This window comes from Vigna radiata, chromosome 6, assembly GCF_000741045.1.
Source record: "Vigna radiata var. radiata cultivar VC1973A chromosome 6, Vradiata_ver6, whole genome shotgun sequence".
NCBI classification, from domain to species: Eukaryota; Viridiplantae; Streptophyta; class Magnoliopsida; order Fabales; family Fabaceae; genus Vigna; species Vigna radiata.
Window position 1 is genome coordinate 1976543 of NC_028356.1, and position 18031 is coordinate 1994573.

The window sequence follows — 18031 nt, forward strand, 5'->3', positions numbered from 1 at the left end:
ATTGACAACTTATGGAAGTTGAGTTATCAGAATTAAATAATTAAATTATAAAAAATAATCCAACTCATTTTGATAAGTTAAATGATAGATTTACTGAGGTTCATTTAACTTATTTGACATCCTAAAATTAAGTTTATTATTTATTTTGTGATCATTGTTTATTCATAATTGTTTTTAAAAAAATTATTAATAATTTTTGGATAAGGTTTTCTTTTTAACCATATGGTTTTATTTACAATGTTTACATTTTAAATATTCTATCCCAAACACAGTGTGCTGAAATAAAAAAGAAAAGATGATCTATATTATAAGACTTATCTAAAAGCAATGAATAAAAAAATTAGGCAAGTTCAACCAAATTTTCCATAAAAAACACAATAATCACTTAAAATACACACAGAAAACAATTCTTTCTGAAATTTCGATAACTATTAGAGGCATCCTGGCCATCCATAACGTGGCAAACAATCTGATAAAATCGTATTTTCTATTTTTTTATTTAATAATAATGTTGATGGCCAATGTTTTTCTAATTTTTTCTTTTTTGTCTCCTTAATTATATTTATAAACTATATTGCATATTATATATATATATATATATATATATATATATATTATATTTAAGTAGATGGTTCGTAATCTATTTGAGCGTGGAGGGAGCACTGGTTGAGAGGTGACTGCTGCCTCAATGGAGGTGTCTGCTTTGAGGCCACACTGTCCCTTATGCCGCCGCAGCTTCTCACGCCCCTTCTCTCTCTTTTCCTTTTTACCGTCTCCGTCACTCCAACGGTTTACCCTTCTTTCGTTCTCTCTATTTCATTTGAAAGTTCATGTCTTTCGTTGCCTTCACCTTGCTCATCTCTTTAATATCTTCAAATTTTGCATCTTTTATAACTGGGTATTCTTCTTTTTTCTTAAGAAACTAATGTCTTTTTATCACACGGTAAGCTATGTTGATTGTGTTTTTCAGTCTAATGGGTCATAGTGCCTTGTTGTTCTTCGGTGGTTTGTAAGGTTGACCCTCGCATTAACATTAATTGTGTTGTTTTTTGTTTCTTTAATTACCAATTTGTTGATTACTGAACCTGAAATGGATTATTAGGGATGTCACCCTCACATGGGATTAGCTTTTTCTTTTTTATCGGCAGCTTTGTTTGTAATTGTGGAAATAAGGGATATAAAATGTGTTTTTTTTTTTTTTTACCATAGTTGCCTACAGATGGAGCTTTTTCTTGGCCAGTACATGGCTGGATAAAATGCTGTTACATTAATTGATTGGAATTTTTATTTTGGTTGCATGATGTGAACTGCAGAAGAAAAAATCAGTCGTTCCAAATTTCATACAATGGCCTCCGGACCAGCTCTGTGCTTGAAAATTCTGTACAATCTAGAGAAGATTTTTCATGCTGTCCAAAAGGGACATTTGTGGGGCTAAGTAAATACAATGGCGTAAGGTATGAGCGTGATTTTCCATGCAAAAGTCCAGTTTGCATTTCATCTGTGAAAATTGCAAATGCATCGACTGGCACACTGGAGGAGATGACAGAGGAAGAAGAGCTGGAATCTTTGCGTTCATGTGAAACGAAAGTTAGGATGACGGATGTGGCTTCTTGCAATAATGGATTTTCCGCAAGCACTGTGGGCAAAAAATTGTCTGGTGGTGATTGTAGAGGCTGGACTATAGCAAAAGATAAGTTAACAGAAAACAAAAAGGAAATGGACGGCTCAAATAAATTTGACAGGGATATTATACTGCAGGATCATCGGGAACATGTCTCATCTGCTGTTAAGTATTCTGTATTAAACAAATCAAAGGTGTTTGTAGATTCTGAAAGGGTGGTCCGCCAGTGTAACGAATCTACTTTGGGAATTGGTAAGGAGAAAATCACTGTAATCAATGGTGATCATGGTTTGGATGGAATTGCAAAAGATTCAATTAATGTAACATCTGCTAAACAGGCAGGTGGTACTGACAAAATAAACCTTCGGAATAGGCTCTGCAGTATCTATGAAGATATTCTGGTTGTTGATAATATATCTCTTGCAGAGGAAGTTTCCAAGATGCTCACAACAAAGTACAGGCATCTTATATATGCATGCGATACAGAGGTATTAGTCTTTTCACTGTTTTTAGTGTATTATGGTTGTTCCTTTTCACTAGAGATATAGCTCAATTATCTCCTCATTTACTCTAGTGCATGTATCTGTTTGCGTACTATGGACATGAATTCAACTAATTTGTGTTTGTGGCACACATTAACTGCTGATTTTATTGCCTTCAAAGGTAGCCAAGATAGATGTCAAACAAGAAACTCCTGTAGATCATGGTGAGATAATATGCTTCAGCATTTATTGTGGTCCAGAAGCTGATTTTGGAGGTGGAAAGTCCTGTATCTGGGTAGATGTTCTTGATGGTGGAGGCAAAGAGATTTTAGAAAAATTTGCCGAATTTTTTAGTGACTCTTCCATAAGGAAGGTGAACTTTTCTTTCTTCCTCCCTCCATTCTATGTCTTAATCATATTACTCGCCTCAATGTGCAACCTCTCAAGTCTTAATTATATGCTTGGTACTATGAAATGTGCCGTACTAGTTATGATATGTAATAGTTATGAAAATAAGCTACTGTCTGGTCTAAAATTACCTTGGGTAATCGAAAAGTTTGGTGTCATATTATACAGCAATCATATTGATTTTTACTATGGGTTTAGTGGTATGTTTCCTTTTATATTTTTCTGATTCTTTTGCATAAACATAGCTATAAAAAAGTCACTACTCCTTGTTCAGTTCATAAGATATGAAAAAGTTGCTCATTCTGTATTAATCCATTCCATAGCAGACAATCTGATGCTTCTGTTTTGTTGACTTGATATCTTTTTTTGTCCAATTCCCTTTTCACTCATTCCACTACTTGAGCACATATGGAATGACAATAAATTAATTCCAGTTTCGTCCATGAACCCTCTCCCAAACCAGCATGCAGAATGCTGGATCCTCTCCATAGGTCATGCAGGTATGACTTCTTGAAGGACAGGGGAATGGTTTCTTGTAGACCTTGGTAATTAAAATACTCGTCTAGAGTTGTTCGGGGTTAAGCCTTGCAAATATTCACCCCTCCCTCTCCTCAATGTGCTAATTGTTGGGACGAAAAACTTCTTTACTTTTTCCCCCAGGTCTCTTTATTAGTGAAGGATTTCCCGGTGATATTATTCTACCTAGAGTAAAAAAGTTAAATCTATTTTTTTTATAAAATCATATTGCCGTTAAATTTCTGGATTCGTCTATGTACATGAACAAAGATTACCAACCACATTTGAAATAACTGAGTCACTGGTATATTCTGTAGGTCTGGCATAATTATAGCTTTGACTGTCATGTTATAGAGAATTATGGGTTCAAAGTTTCTGGATTCCATGCTGATACAATGCACATGGCACGATTATGGGATTCTTCTAGACTTTTAGATGGAGGTTATTCTCTTGAAGGGCTTACAGGTGACAGAAGGGTCATGTCTAGGACTAAGCTGAACCATCAAAAGGATTTGATTGGTAAGGTCTCAATGAAAACTATATTTAGTAAGAAAAAATTGAAAAAGGATGGATCCGAGGGTAAAACAAGTGTCATTGCTCCTGTTGAAGAGCTACAGAGAAATGAGCGTATACCTTGGATATGCTATTCTGCCCTGGATGCTAGCAGCACTTTGAAGCTGTATGAGAGCCTAAAGGGCCACCTTTCAGACATGCCCTGGAAATTCGATGGTGTGCCAGTGTATGGGAAAACCATGTTTGATTTCTACAATGAATATTGGCGGCCATTTGGTGAGCTTCTAGTCATGATGGAGTCTGAGGGAATGCTAGTTGATCGGGCTTATCTTGAAAGCATAGAAAAGGTGGCCAAAGTAGAGGAAGAGGTAGCTGCTAATAGATTCCGGAAATGGGCAAGTAGGTATTGTCCAGATGCCCAATATATGAATGTGGGAAGTGATTCACAGTTGCGCCAGCTACTATTTGGTGGCACTTTGAACAGGTGAACATTTTTAAAATCTTACGTGCAGCATTTTTTTTTTCAATCTTAATATATTAACGATTTGCTAGTAAAAAACTGATGTATTTTTGCTATTTGTAACTTTAATTTATTACTGAATGTTAATACTAGTACCTACCTTGATATTTTATGAACTTTGCTGTTTACCCCTAAGTAGCTTAAGGGCGTAAGATTGAAGTAAAACTTTAATTTTCATTTATCCCATTCTTCATTTACAGAAAGGACTCCAATCTGGCACTTCCAACTGAACGAATATTCAAAATTCCCAATGTTGATAATGTGATTGAAGAAGGCAAGAAGGCTCCGAAAAAATTTCGTGATATAAAGGTGACGAGCCTAGGTTATAACTTGAAGACTGAGATGTACACAGCAACTGGTTGGCCATCAGTTAGTGGTGATGCTTTAAAGGCCATGGCTGGAAAAATTTCTGCAGATTATGACTTTTTTGATGAGGATTGTAACTTGGAACTTGGTGAAGATGGAAATACTTCTCAAAATCAAGTTGCACCCCTAAAAATTGATTCATCTGCATATGGAACAGCCTATGCTGCCTTTCCAACAGAGGAAGAAGGGAGAGAAGCTTGCCATGCAATTGCTGCTTTATGTCAAGTTTGTTCTATCAACTCTTTGATATCTAACTTCATCCTTCCCCTTCAGGTACTTTTTTTATTGTTTGGTTTTCAATTTGAAGTTTCTTGAGCTTGCTTGAAATCTCTTTATTTTGAACCCTGTATAAAAACTGCAACATAATACATATTGTCTGTAAAAAATTAAAGATGTTTTCTATTCATTTTCCAAAAGAGGACGTTTTTAAACGGTTATTTGTTAATCATATATAACATCGGCTGATGAAATGCTTAACAAGTCAACTGGGCATCAAACCCACATTTGAGAAGGCCAAATGTATTTGGTATTAAAATATTTAACAAACCGACATTTGAGAAGGCCAAATGAAATGCTTAACAACTTAACAAGTGTACCATAGTATCTTGAGCTATTAAAATACTCATTTGAGAATGTCGGTATTCGGTTCTCCATTGCTTGGATATGCCAAGAGAAATTATTTCCTTGAGTCCATGCTGATTTTTTGTATGCTTAATTAAGTAAATATATGTCTGTATTTTTGCAATGAAGCACTTTATATGTGCTCTCTAATAGCTTCATTTTCTCTTTGTCAGGGACAAAATATATCTGGTAAAGATCTTCGTGTTCATTGTTCCTTAAATATCAACACAGAGACAGGGCGATTGTCAGCAAGAAGGCCAAATCTGCAGGTTATTCTAATTTTCAATATTTATCAGAGAAGTCTTATGATTTTGGTTAGGAAATTTCATTTTAACAGTAGTTGTGAACTTGAAATTTTTAAGTACTATACATTGAGATTTGACCATTTAGCATGATATGCGTGCTTGTGTTTTCACTAATTGGTGTCATACAGTCATTTTCAATTTGCATTTGGACATTCACATATGGGTATTACATTTAGTAGATTAATCATTGACTTTTAAAACGGAATAGAATCTAACACATACACTTTGTGAATTAGAATCAACCTGCTCTGGAAAAAGACCGATACAAAATCCGTCAAGCATTCATTGCTTCACCTGGGAATTCCCTTATAGTTGCTGATTATGGGCAGGTTAATAGTCTATATTGTCTATCTAACTAAGCTATTTTCAATAACTTTCATTCAGTTAACAGCCTTCTATATTGTTACAGCTGGAACTTAGGATTCTGGCTCACCTTGCAGACTGTAAGAGCATGTTGGAAGCTTTTAAAGCTGGTGGAGATTTTCATTCAAGGACTGCAATGAATATGTACCCATTTATTCGTGAAGCAGTTGAGAAAAAGGAAGTGCTTCTTGAGTGGCATCCTAAGCCTGGTGAAGATAAACCCCCAGTTCCTCTTTTAAAGGTAACTGTCTGCTACTAGTACTCTGATTGAGCATAGATCCATCAAAAGCAAAATAATATAAATATATTTCATTAAGAATTGGAACAAAGACACATAACTTGTGTACTTCCCCACAAAAATAATTTACAAGTACTGCATGTCAGAACACTGTTTTGGGGGAAAGCATAACATGGAACAGTGGTAATAGAAGGATTGCAGTTTATTTGTGATAGGCTTCCAAACATGAGGATTCAGAGTTTTTCGATGTATAATTCTTTTAATAATATTAATTATATTAATAGAAGTAAATACGAAAACACCAGGAATAACTAAAGCTTGTTTCAGCAGTTTGGCTTCATTTAATGCCTGACCCTCAAGATATGGAAAAGCCTGTTTTAGCAGTTTATTGTTATAAGTTATAAAAACTGTTTCATAATTTGATTATGTTTTTAGTTTTTCTCCCTTTCCATGTCAGGATGCCTTTGCTTCTGAAAGAAGAAAAGCTAAAATGCTTAACTTCTCAATTGCATATGGGAAGACACCAGTTGGGCTTTCCAAGGATTGGAAGGTACCCTGAACTCTTACTTATTATAAGGGGTTTACGCAGGTGGCAAGTGTCTGTGATTTATTATTTGATTGTCCACTCTCAGGTTTCTGTGAAAGATGCTAAGAAAACAGTTGACCTTTGGTACAATGATAGAAAAGAGGTTTTACAATGGCAAGAGGAGCGTAAAAAGGAAGCTCACGAGTTACATTGTGTACACACATTGCTAGGGCGAGCACGACGGTTCCCTTTGATGGCCCAAGCCAACACATATCAGAAAGGTCACATTGAGAGAGCTGCTATCAATACTCCAGTGCAGGTCCTTAACTCTTAAAATAAATACATGCTTGCATGACCAAACAGGGTTTCACTGCTTTTACTATCATAATAATAGCCCAATGCTTTCAGTTGAGATGCCATTACCACATGCAGACCTTTCTTTTTGGTTTCTGATTTGTGGTATTCAACAGGGTAGTGCGGCTGATGTTGCCATGTGTGCCATGTTGCAAATTTCCAAGAATAAGCAGTTAAAGGAACTTGGCTGGAAATTACTTCTACAGGTAATTTAGTGCTCCATATATTTTTCATTTTTAATTTTTCTTGCTTTCCTTTTAGTGGAACGTGTGTTCAAATTACACCTGCTCTCACTTGCCACATTCTCCTTGAGTCTTGATTCAATAATTTGAGTTATTCCATATCTGAATAGTTTCAGATATCTATTTCCAAACTTGTTACATTTTCACTAAAATATTGGATTTGACAAAGCAGGTTCATGATGAGGTCATATTGGAAGGACCAACTGAATCGGCTGAGGTTGCAAAGTCCATAGTTGTTGAGTGCATGTCCAAACCCTTCAATGGCAAGAACATTCTTAAAGTTGACCTATCTGTTGATGCCAAGTGTGCTCAGAACTGGTATGCTGGGAAATAGGTACTCCCTTGTACGGCAAAAAAGCCATTGCTGTTCAGTTTAGAGATGTTTTCTCATTCAGATAGCTTTTTCTGCTTGCTCCTATGGTTGTTACAAACCAAAGATGCCACTACTCTGCTGCCTCTACTTTCAAGGCAAATAAGCCATAGATATCTTCATGTGCTTGATTTTTATAGAGATTTTGTACGTCCTAGGAAGTCATTTGTGATATTTTGGTAACACCAAAGCATGGCACTTTTTTAGAGAATTTCCAGTGTGATGTTTTGGTAATACCAAAGCCCACCACCTTGAAACTTTGAAGGAAGAAAAAGGCCAAAGTTACTGGCCTCGGCTTTTTACTTCAGTTGTCATGTTTTTCTTTTATGCCTTGCATCATGTACCAGTTTGGTCTTTTTGGTTGATGCAAACCATATCAATATTGTATATAGATTATTATAAAATGAATTTATCTGCATTTCTGTTCATCTGTTGCAAAAACACACTTGTTGATTGTAGAAACATCATGTAATGCTATGATATCTGCACCGTCAAACAGCACTTTTCAAGCACAAATTATCTCAACCACCGACAATTTTCAGTAATATCAGAACAGTATTGTGAATTTATGATATTCTGTACAAATGAATTATGTGATAACGACCTTATGAATAGGAGGAGCAAATGATATATAGAAAGAATGAAACCATAAACCAAAGGATGAACTCTTAATATGTCACAAAAAAAAGTGAATACTTAATTAAAATTGTATCAAAGAATCAAACAGATTTTGTGTAGTAATCAAACAATGATATTAATCTTATTAGAATAATATTTTTAAAAATCTTCCATCGTGTAGTCACAAGGTTGTATATTTATTGAATGGGATTATTTATTAATTATTTTTCTAGAGTTGCATGTGAAAACATGAATAAAAATAGGAAATACTTTAAGAAAATGAGAGAAATTATTAGAATCAAAGTACTTCAATGAATCTTGTAAGAAACATTATCAAAGAAAGACAAAAGGCCGAGACAGAAAAAAACCTTTACAAAATTTAGAAACTTTGTTTCAAAATATATAGAAAATATTTAAATTTTTTAGAAATTTCTAGTATATTCTAATGTGGAGTGCTAAGTATTATGAATTAACTCTCACTACAAATAATTATAGTTTTTTGTTTCTCTAAACTTACTTAACAAACTTTTCACATAAATAGAAAACTCATTTATTGTGTTACACTCCTAACAGTGTAAATTAAATCATATCACTGTTTTGCGAACTGCAATATCTTTTTCTATGAATTCTGCTACTATTCTTAATCTTTATTATTACATTATTTCATCTATAAAATCGGTATTAATCTTGTGATTAACTTCTTCAAAGAACGGACACTAGAATTCATGTATGGCCCAGAAAAAATAAATCATATCTGACAGTATACGAAAAATCCAAATAAATTTAAACATATGATACAAATTTGTAAATATATTTTAAATTTTATTTTTAATATGATATTAATTTCTTAAAATTTAATAGTAAATTATATAAAATTATAGTCCATTATAAGAATCATTATTAAAATTATATATATCAATTTTTAATTAAAAATATCACTGAATTTATGAATAAAGTATTTATGAAAAACAAATTTGTAAAAGAGTTCAGACTCCATAATGAGACGCGCAGAGTTTGTCAAATAATGCCTGCTAAGCTATGACAGACACATCACATTCTGTCAACAATCGATGCTATTTACTGAGAGAGGGAATTTTCTACCAGACAAATTAAAAGCTTTTTAAACTCATCAAATTGCTGAAAAATTATCCAACCTTTTCAGAAAGCTCACATAATATTAATTATTTATGAAAAACAACGTAAGATAAATACTTTTTTCTTTTGAATGAAAAGTTCAATCACTTCATACATTTCCTTCATCCCAAAATGCAGATACCAGTTTGGTTTTGGGTCTGTTTCAAAGATGCAATTTTTAAGTAATAATATATATATAAAAAAAAAACATTATAGTATTTGGAACAGGTAAGTAATAAGTGGGTTCCTGTCTCCTTGGGCGGTTTGTAGGCCACGTGATCTGAGTTTTAGCAAACTCTCAACTTCATTTTCTGACTTTTGCACTTTTCTCTCTTGGGATCTCAAAGTTCGATTTTGGATAACTTATTTTACGTCATTTTCTCTAGAAGTTGCAGTTTTTCTTTTTTATGAAAAAAAAAAATACACAAATTGATTAAGATTTATGAAAGAAACTCAATAGAATCATGAAAGTGAATTGAATAAAGTAATAAAAAATAATTTTCAGAGTGTTTTGCCTTCATGATTATGATTTGATTTGCCCATAATGAGTTGTGAAAATTTGGTGGCGAAGTTAACCTTTGCACGACGATGCTTATGAGTCAAATCAAGAGCATTGGATGCGCACGGTCCAAAACAAGACACACACAGAGAGTCAAATAAAGTAGGTTGGAGTAGATATGATATTTTGTAGAACACTAATTTCTTCATCTTCTTCATTCCCAACTTTCACTTTCACTCAATTTTAGCACAAAAAAGTTCCCTCCTCTGATGGGTCTGTTTCAAATCTGCAACTTTGCAAACGTGTGGAGCCATAAACTTGCAGTGCGTACAATACCCAATTTTTGTTTTCCCCTTTTATTTCATCTTTCGTGCCTCTCTTGCGGATCTAAAATGCTGTTTCTTTCTTCTGCACTGTGCTGTAGTGATGGATTGTTACTTCTTGGAATTAGATTGCCACTCTTTGAAGTGAGGCAATTTGATTGAATTGGAAGTCAAATACATTCTTGTTTTGCTTTTATTCAAGTTGGTTTTCTTAGTATATGTATGTTTATTCAAGTTGTCAAAATTGATGACTGTTGCGTTTGATTTTGCTTGTGTTTTGGTGAGTTGGGTTCCTTTTACCCTTCTCTGGGTTTTTTTTTTTTTTAACTAGGAATGGTGATTTATATTTGATTCATTTTCGCCTACCATGGTGATTTGGCATTCTTTCTTTTTTTTTGCTTTGTGTGTTGGTTGTTTTTTCTCCCCCGCTTTCGTTCGACGATGTCATGATAGATTATTATACTGAATTTTAATTCTCATCCTAAAGTTATGATGTTATGAACACCTTGTTTGTTATGAAATCGTGATGCACAGTGTGTGATGCTTCAACTTGTTAACCTGCATTTCATGAATGAACCAACTTGAATCATCGTCTATTTTAAGTGGGGGTTACNTTTTTTCAATTATTTCGGAATTGCTGTTCTGCTGTTCTTGATTTGATGCTGGAACCATGTTTTTGTAAGTGAATTTAGCAACTTCTCTCTCCATCCCTCTTACTCTTGCATAATTTATCACATTTCTCTTTGTTTTATCCTAACTCAAGTCCTGTTTGATTAATTTCCCCAAAGAATTACAAGAGAAGAAAATAAGATCAAATGAATCGAGTGTCTTGTACGAGTTAAAGTTAACTTATGTACTTCATCTTCTACAGAAGTTCTCATAATTGATGAAAAATGTTAGGTGTTCAGAGTTAATTTAACTCGTGTAAGTCGTTTGTTTGCAGAAAAGTTTGTCCGATCATGTAAATATAAGAAGAATAACCAAATTAAAAAATTTGTGAGAAGTTTATAGCTTTACATCTGAGATCACTGATGACACTAATTTGTGTAACAGATCGTTGAATAATTCTGGTGAGGGCATCAATCTCATAATATGAGCATGGCTCAGACTGTGGAGGTTGTAAAAGGTGGAGGAGGATCCATCAAGCTTGGAACCACTGGAACAATCAGCTCCTTGATGACAAGGGAATTGGATCACGTTCCTTCTGCCCCAAAGAAGCTGGTATCTTCAACAAGGACTAAAACTCAAACACTTCCTGTTTCAGTTCCCTGTGGCAGTGCAACCCAAAAAAGACTACAACCAAGAAAATCATCGGTTGAAGCCAGTAGCAGTGGAAGCAGTAGAAACACAAACCGTAGAGGCCCTGGCAATGGCATGCCCCAGAAAACAAAAACAAAAACAAATGGCAGAAACACACAGACAATACCGATGCTAAGTTCTGATAAATCTTCATTGAGCAGAACTCCAGTGAGGGAGAAAAATGATAAAAAAATACCTAACATTGTTGAAGTTGTGGACATAAAATGTGGGAGTGCAGAAAAGGCTTGGGCTACACCCTTAGCAAGTCGTCTAAAGAAGCTTGGGTTTTCAAAGCTCTCCGAGAGCATAATCTAAACCTGGAATTTTTTTGTGTCAGACTTCAGATTCCTGTAACCGAAAGCTGAGGTCCCATTTGGCCTACCATTGTCTGATACATCAACCACAGAACACATACTTGGTAAAAGCCTGCTGCTACTCACTCGCTTTTTCTTTGTACTTTCTTCTACTGTAGATGCAATAGTGGTTCTAGAACTTGTACTACTACTAACGGAGGAACCCACCTCTGTGATTTGAGTCTTTTTCCTTTGTGAATTTGAATCAATCCTGCTGAAGTACTCAATTTCTTGCATTATGAGGGATGCTACTGTGCCTCGGGTTCCTATTTCCACTGGGGGAAATCCAGCCATATTTTTTGAGTCAAAGGAAGTGGCTTTATGCATGCTATGTTTGGTTTGTGTTGGGGAGAAAGCATGATGTTTTGATTCATGAAAGGTTGTTTGTGTGTTTGTTCTAGTGGGAAAACTGCAGAGACTCTGAGGCATTTCTTGTGTTGCAGGAGATGTGGTTTCACAAGAATGCTTCACTTTATGTTGTATATCTGAAATGCATGGCACAGGTCTGTGAAGATGTGAAACTGCATTCATGTGGTTGCAGTTATGACAGTTTAGTTCCTAACTACTATACCACCTTTTTAAGTTTCATCATGTTCCTAAGTACATGGTAGGATCTGATGGGATTCATGTGAAAGATAAAAGTAGCAGCTAGGTGGGATAGTAGGATCACTTCCACAGGCTACCTAAATCAGGAAAGCAAAATCACTTTGTCACAGACAATCACATACATAGACTCATATAAGTCTTGTGATTTGAATACAACCTAGAAAGAAAACCAGGATGCAAGATTCATGTATCTTTACAATTTTTTCTGTTTTGCAACTATAGTATTATAGTATGTTATCCATTTTAATTGTTCTTAGTATTATAGAATCCATTTCTTGGATCTATTCTACTTAGCTAGGGAGTGTCCTATTCATGAAAAAGGAGCAGGTCCTTACTATTTTATCCATACATTGCATTTTAAGAATATACCATTTCTTTCAAAATTATACCTATTTTTGTTCTTGATGAGATAATACAAGTAACTATAAATAGGTGAGACATAGGTTTGGCGAATCGGATAATGTCAAAATTAAAGCCTAGATACATCGAAATAGTTTAGTTTAGTTTGGTTCAAAATTTGAATTACTCAACCTAAACCAGTTCCAACAAATTTAATTTAAAAATAATATGGTCAAGTCGACCAATTTCTAATATAGTTATGTACTAAAATCGTTTAGAAGGTGGTGAAAAATTGAAGAAGAAAATCTCTATTTTTATTTCCTGTCATGGGCCATTCAAAATGATTTCGTTTACATCTAATCATGATGGGATAACAACAAAAGATATTAGTGGGTTTGACTATCTTATTCTTATGTTTGAAGTAAAATCTATGATAATCATTATATAGATTTTTTGTCTCATCCTCTCTATGTCAATTTTATATATATATATATATATATATATATATATATATATATATATATATATATATATATATATATATATATTACTTTTTACTATTTTAAATAATAAGTAAATAATTTTTTTACAAAAAATTAAAATTAAAATAAAAAGATAATATCAAATATTCAATATACACATCTTTCATCCAATATTAAATATCAATTAAAAAATAAATTATAATTATATAAATATTAAATAATAGTGGTGTAAATGTTAATAAATAAAATAGACAAAGAATATAAAATCTAGATTCATATTTATAAACATACATATTAATAAATTAATAAATAAAAATATTTATTTATATTAATCAAACTAACAACTCTGAGCAATAATAAAATATTGAAAAGACAAACCTCTCTGGATTGTTACGTTTGAATGTGAAATCCATCTCACATATCTGGGTGAGTTATAATTTGAGGTATCTTTTTATCAAATAATGTTACCATCATATTTCAAAGTGTCAACATTCACTTAAGATTATTCTTGAATTTCTAAATAAGAAAGATCTTAAAATTATAATTATTTTTTTTCTCAAACTTCAATATATTTTTATCTCAAACTTAAAAAAAATGAATAGATATAACCTTTTTTAATTATAGTGTTGATTTTTTTTAATTACAGTGTTTATTTCTTTTGTGTTAAACCATGTTTCATATATATATGTATAATTTTTTTAAAACCCACACCTTATGTTTTTACATATCATGTTTTATTACATCCTTTTTAATCTACATGTTAATTCTTCAAGTGCTTAAAAAACTGCTTAGCAACTTGTAGAGAGAATATATTTTTTATTTTTATCTTTTACTATTTATTTTATTATTTTGTTTCTTTATCTTACATTGTTCACTTTTATTTTATTTGAAACAAAATATTTAATTTTACAAAACCTTAAATTAATAAGCAGACATTATTCAACAGGATTTTACTACGCTAATCTTCTCAGATTTTATTCTTCGACTTAAAAATCTATTCTACCATTTGTAGTTTTAATATACCAAAATCTATTTTTTGTTTAATTAAAACAATAATTGATGTAGAATTTGATACTTTTACTTGATGAGCTTTCGATTTGGGAGACATTATTGATATGATTCAGTTTTTAACACCTTAGTTAACCACTCATTCTGTCGATTATAATTTAGATTATAAACCAATATTATAATTTTAGCAAAGGAAATAACTTTCTGATGACCAAATTTATAAATTATGATCATGAACTAACAGTTTTATATTTTTAGGCCATGGATTTAAACCCAACTTTTAATTTTTAAGTAAAACTCAACTAAACCAGCACACAGTTAAAACCTTAGCCTATAGTCAAATGCTAAAAGACAGAATCTTTCCTTTTTTTCTGTTATGATTCTATTACAGAACATTTTCTTGTCGGACGTGTGAGATGGTTAACATATTTACATTCTAATAAATGTATGGAGGCTGTAACATCCTACCACAGCATGGTGATTTGCATACAAAACTCTGTTCAAACACCATAGACAGATAAAACGCGATATACCAGAGGAATACAGCAGATACAGGTAGGTTATCCTTTACATGTTACACATAGGTTGCTATCAATGATAGCTAGCTATTGTCTACAGGAGTAAATATCTTAAAACAAAACATAGTTACTACTTAAAGTAAAGCTCAACAAGCTTCTTCAAAGTGTCAAATACACTAGTGAAGGGATTGAGCTCAATAGGGGAGTTCAGTCCTAGATCAGGAAATTGGTTTGTAAGTGCCTGCTGCATTCCAGACATAGACATCATAGCAGCCAGCTGACTATTGGACATGACTTCACAATCCTGTGGTGTATCTTTAATTTTGCTTGGATCATATCCAAACTTTGCAAGGTAAGACTTGTACTTCTCAATAAATTCAGGTCCAGGGTTAGGTGTCCTTGAATATATCTGATATTCATTAATAACTATTAATCAAAGANCTGTGTGATGCAGTGTTGTTTCTTTTCTTTATCTAAACTAACAAATAGCATCAGATGTCATATATGATATCGTTGAAAATTCAGAAAAAGCCTTATGAATGAAGTTCAATGACTACAAAGTTATAATGTTTGCTTAACACATGGTTCAAAATTCAAGAATATTTGAGGTGTATTTTCAAGTTCAGTAAATACCTGGATAAAACTTTTATCCTTAGCTCCTGAAACAAGAGAAAAATTGTCATAATCAGTATCAATCACATCATAAGGTTCCTTAGGAATGAATGGCAATGTAGGAAATCGGAGATAGCATTTTTCTTTGATCATCTCCTGCTTCTCTAGCTGTGTCTCATTTTTATCCAATTCTTCTTCCGAAACACATTGAACCTTTCCCCTAATTCCGGTTATAAACCCATTTGGGCTTCCGTGAACACAAAAGGTGTCAACTTGAATAGATGGTACTTCCCTATCAAATGTATATACACCCTGAAATATCATTAGTACACGCAAATTACAATGAAGAAGCTTGAAATGCCAAATAAGGAAAATGACAAATCTTATCTCTACGATGTATACTACTACTGAATGACAGAAAATTCAACACATGCATAATAGATAATGAACATCCAGCCTTAGGATTCTGCCAGTGACTCCAAATTCAACAGTTTGTTATGAATAATATGAAGTTGATTAAGGGAAAAATGTTGGAAGATCATAAATAAAATCAGCTCTTTTCTAAACCAAATGTTGTGCAGTGTATTCACTGCTATATTTATTTTTGCATTACCTGAGTGCAATGACAATCTTCTTGGCCTTGTCCGGCAAATCCACGTTTAAGTGAAGCAACTTCAAACCATCTTCCAGCATATCTTACAGGGTCAAAATCCTTGGCTGTCATACCTCTCATCATCATTAGATTTGCACCCTTTTCATCAGATCCATTCTCAAATGGTGAAGTAAGTGCAGCATCTCTGGCACTGGCAATTTGACATATATTATTTTGAGCACGAGATAGATCTGCTGCAACAGACTGTTGATGAAATAAATAAACAAATACTTAAAACAACTCACTCGTCATAATAATAAACACCTATTTCTAGATTTTTTTTAATGAGTTAAAAATATTCTCTATTTGCCACAATTACATAATAATATCCCACCTTTGTAGCAGCTATAATCTCTATAAACTACTGTCATGCCATGTTTTAAAAAACTGTGACCGTGATTTAAAACCTTGTTATCATGAGTTCGGGAAAACAATACTGTGAAAATGTTAGATAAGCCTTCCTGATGGGTATTTGAGATATGACTTCATGAAATTGCGTGCTCAACTGAGTTGTAAAATGCAACACTCTTGGATTGTTGAATACAAAAAGATACAAACCTGGTTTGCTGGAGAAACAAAGATCAAAGAAGCAGCGAGCCCAGATAAGACATGCTTGGTCAGAACCTTACTTGGGACTTCCAACGAACACTTTACCGATGTTCTTCCTGAAACTGTCCTGCATTGTCTGGAACAAAAAAAAATGTCATCCCATTTGAACAATAATGAAACTGAAAAACAAATTACAAAAAAAAAAAAAAAAAAATCACTCAAACAGTCCCAGATTGCGCATCTTGTTTTGGAAATCAAGAGTTGATATTTAACAGCATCTACTTTTAAGGTGGCAGAAAATGCCATCAAAATGCCAATGAAAGAGGAGGACCACAATGAGAGGGAAAAAAGGTAAAGGAGTGTACAATCTAACTAACTAAAAGCTGGTTATTACAAGACAAAATTCTGGGAGTACAAAATGGAAAATTCATTGAGTAATGGTGAGTACATGAACATTGAAAAGCTACATAACATGATCAGGAAATTGAAGCACAAAAAGAGAGTCTTCTTCAAAAAAAAGTAATTATTAAAATACTTGAAATTAGGAGAAAAACATAAGGGGTGTTCCAGAATTGTAAAACAAATAAAGGGACATAATAACAAAGAGAAAAGCATTTTGAGCAAACAGATTGGTATCAATTAAGTGTAAATGAGATAAAAGAGTAAAATTTGTTACCTGGGATAAGAAGAAGAGTGAGGTGGAGGAGGTGATGCTCGTAGAAGAACCTCTACCATGTCTTTGTGTTTTCACTACTTGTCTTGTCCAAAGTTGCCCCATTCTGAAATTTCTTTCTAAAGTCCAAGGTTTGGTTTCTCTGACAAAAGATCCTCTTGAAACATCGTCCTCTAAGGTCCCATGAACGAAACTGGGCCTGCCGAACATTTCTGTTTCTGTTGAACTGGGCCTTCACTTCAAGGCCCATTCTATCAATCGCTGGTAGTTTCTTCCTGCACCTCAATGAATTATTGTATTCCTTAGCATGTAAATTAATAAATGCAATTACTCACTTTAAATTAATAAATGTAATTACTTACTTTTTATGTTTGATATCTATTTATAGGTTTTGAAATGGGTTTAAAATTAGTGAAAATCTAATCACAGTTTAATCATAGTCCATTACCTATTAAATATAAATTTTACTAATAATCTTGATTAGAAGTGATGTTTAAGGATGATTATTAATGGAGGTCGTTCATTCAATCTCCCATTTTATCTGGATTGTCTAACATGTGGTGACGAACATTAACCTATTCGTTTGGTCGTCCCTTCTTAGTGGTTTCATCCTGTCGATCTCATTATACCGTTGTATGGTCATACAGTAAAAAAATATAATTTTATTTTATTTTCAAAATGAACAAAATAAATTGTAAATAATTATATTCAATATTATATAATTCAAAGTATGTTATATTTCAAATTATTCAGTCCATAATTAACTTTTTATTTTGTAATTCAAAATATACAATCCAAAATATAAAAATTGTTTAAAAAATAAAAATATTCATGAAAATATGTTAAAAAATTTATGAGGTATATGAAGAAATTGTCTGAACAAACTATACAGCCTCATTATTAACTAGCTTACTACTTTAC

General features: G+C 33.0%; 3 protein-coding genes across 5 annotated transcripts; 2 read left to right on the top strand and 1 right to left on the bottom strand.

Annotated features, from left to right (window-relative positions):
* Positions 1–636: 636 nt before the first annotated feature.
* LOC106764943 (DNA polymerase I A, chloroplastic/mitochondrial) lies at positions 637–7873 on the top strand. Of its 2 annotated transcripts, XM_014649399.2 has the most exons (12): positions 637–789; positions 1314–2109; positions 2285–2476; positions 3345–4024; positions 4261–4699; positions 5221–5316; positions 5589–5681; positions 5762–5956; positions 6411–6503; positions 6586–6798; positions 6950–7039; positions 7248–7873. In XM_014649399.2, the coding sequence occupies exons 1-12, from the start codon at positions 689–691 to the stop codon at positions 7407–7409; spliced, it is 3150 nt and encodes a 1049-aa protein (XP_014504885.1). In that variant the 5' UTR covers positions 637–688; the 3' UTR covers positions 7410–7873. The 2 variants fall into 2 exon arrangements, 1 of the variants encoding a protein (XP_014504885.1); XR_002668114.1 differs by lacking the exons at positions 6950–7039; positions 7248–7873 and having other exon boundaries at positions 6389–6503; positions 6586–6728.
* A 1779-nt stretch (positions 7874–9652) lies between these two features.
* On the top strand, positions 9653–12663 carry LOC106763964. Of its 2 annotated transcripts, none has more exons than XM_014648151.2 (2): positions 9653–9858; positions 11073–12663. In XM_014648151.2, the coding sequence occupies exon 2, from the start codon at positions 11112–11114 to the stop codon at positions 11631–11633; it is 522 nt and encodes a 173-aa protein (XP_014503637.1). In that variant the 5' UTR covers positions 9653–9858; positions 11073–11111; the 3' UTR covers positions 11634–12663. The 2 variants fall into 2 exon arrangements, with proteins under 2 accessions (XP_014503637.1, XP_014503636.1); XM_014648150.2 differs by having other exon boundaries at positions 9657–10019.
* A 1942-nt stretch (positions 12664–14605) lies between these two features.
* LOC106764081 (chloroplastic lipocalin) lies at positions 14606–17172 on the bottom strand. The gene is made up of 5 exons (XM_014648297.2): positions 17114–17172; positions 16447–16573; positions 15850–16092; positions 15258–15548; positions 14606–15033 (listed from the first exon to the last, which is right to left on the bottom strand). The coding sequence occupies exons 1-5, from the start codon at positions 17170–17172 to the stop codon at positions 14755–14757; spliced, it is 999 nt and encodes a 332-aa protein (XP_014503783.1). The 3' UTR covers positions 14606–14754.
* Between the last annotated feature and the right edge of the window lie 859 nt (positions 17173–18031).

Coding starts and splice junctions, on each gene's coding strand:
- LOC106764943 (XM_014649399.2), top strand. CDS start 689: ATGGAGGTGTCTGCTTTGAGGCCACACTGTCCCTTATGCCGCCGCAGC. Junction 5,957..6,410: donor CCCCAGTTCCTCTTTTAAAG/GTAACTGTCTGC, acceptor TTTCCATGTCAG/GATGCCTTTGCTTCTGAAAG. Junction 7,040..7,247: donor GCTGGAAATTACTTCTACAG/GTAATTTAGTGC, acceptor TTGACAAAGCAG/GTTCATGATGAGGTCATATT.
- LOC106763964 (XM_014648151.2), top strand. CDS start 11,112: ATGAGCATGGCTCAGACTGTGGAGGTTGTAAAAGGTGGAGGAGGATCC.
- LOC106764081 (XM_014648297.2), bottom strand. CDS start 17,172: ATGGTAGAGGTTCTTCTACGAGCATCACCTCCTCCACCTCACTCTTCT. Junction 16,574..17,113: donor CACTCTTCTTCTTATCCCAG/GTAACAAATTTT, acceptor TTTTTGTTCCAG/ACAATGCAGGACAGTTTCAG. Junction 16,093..16,446: donor TTGTTTCTCCAGCAAACCAG/GTTTGTATCTTT, acceptor TTTCATCAACAG/TCTGTTGCAGCAGATCTATC.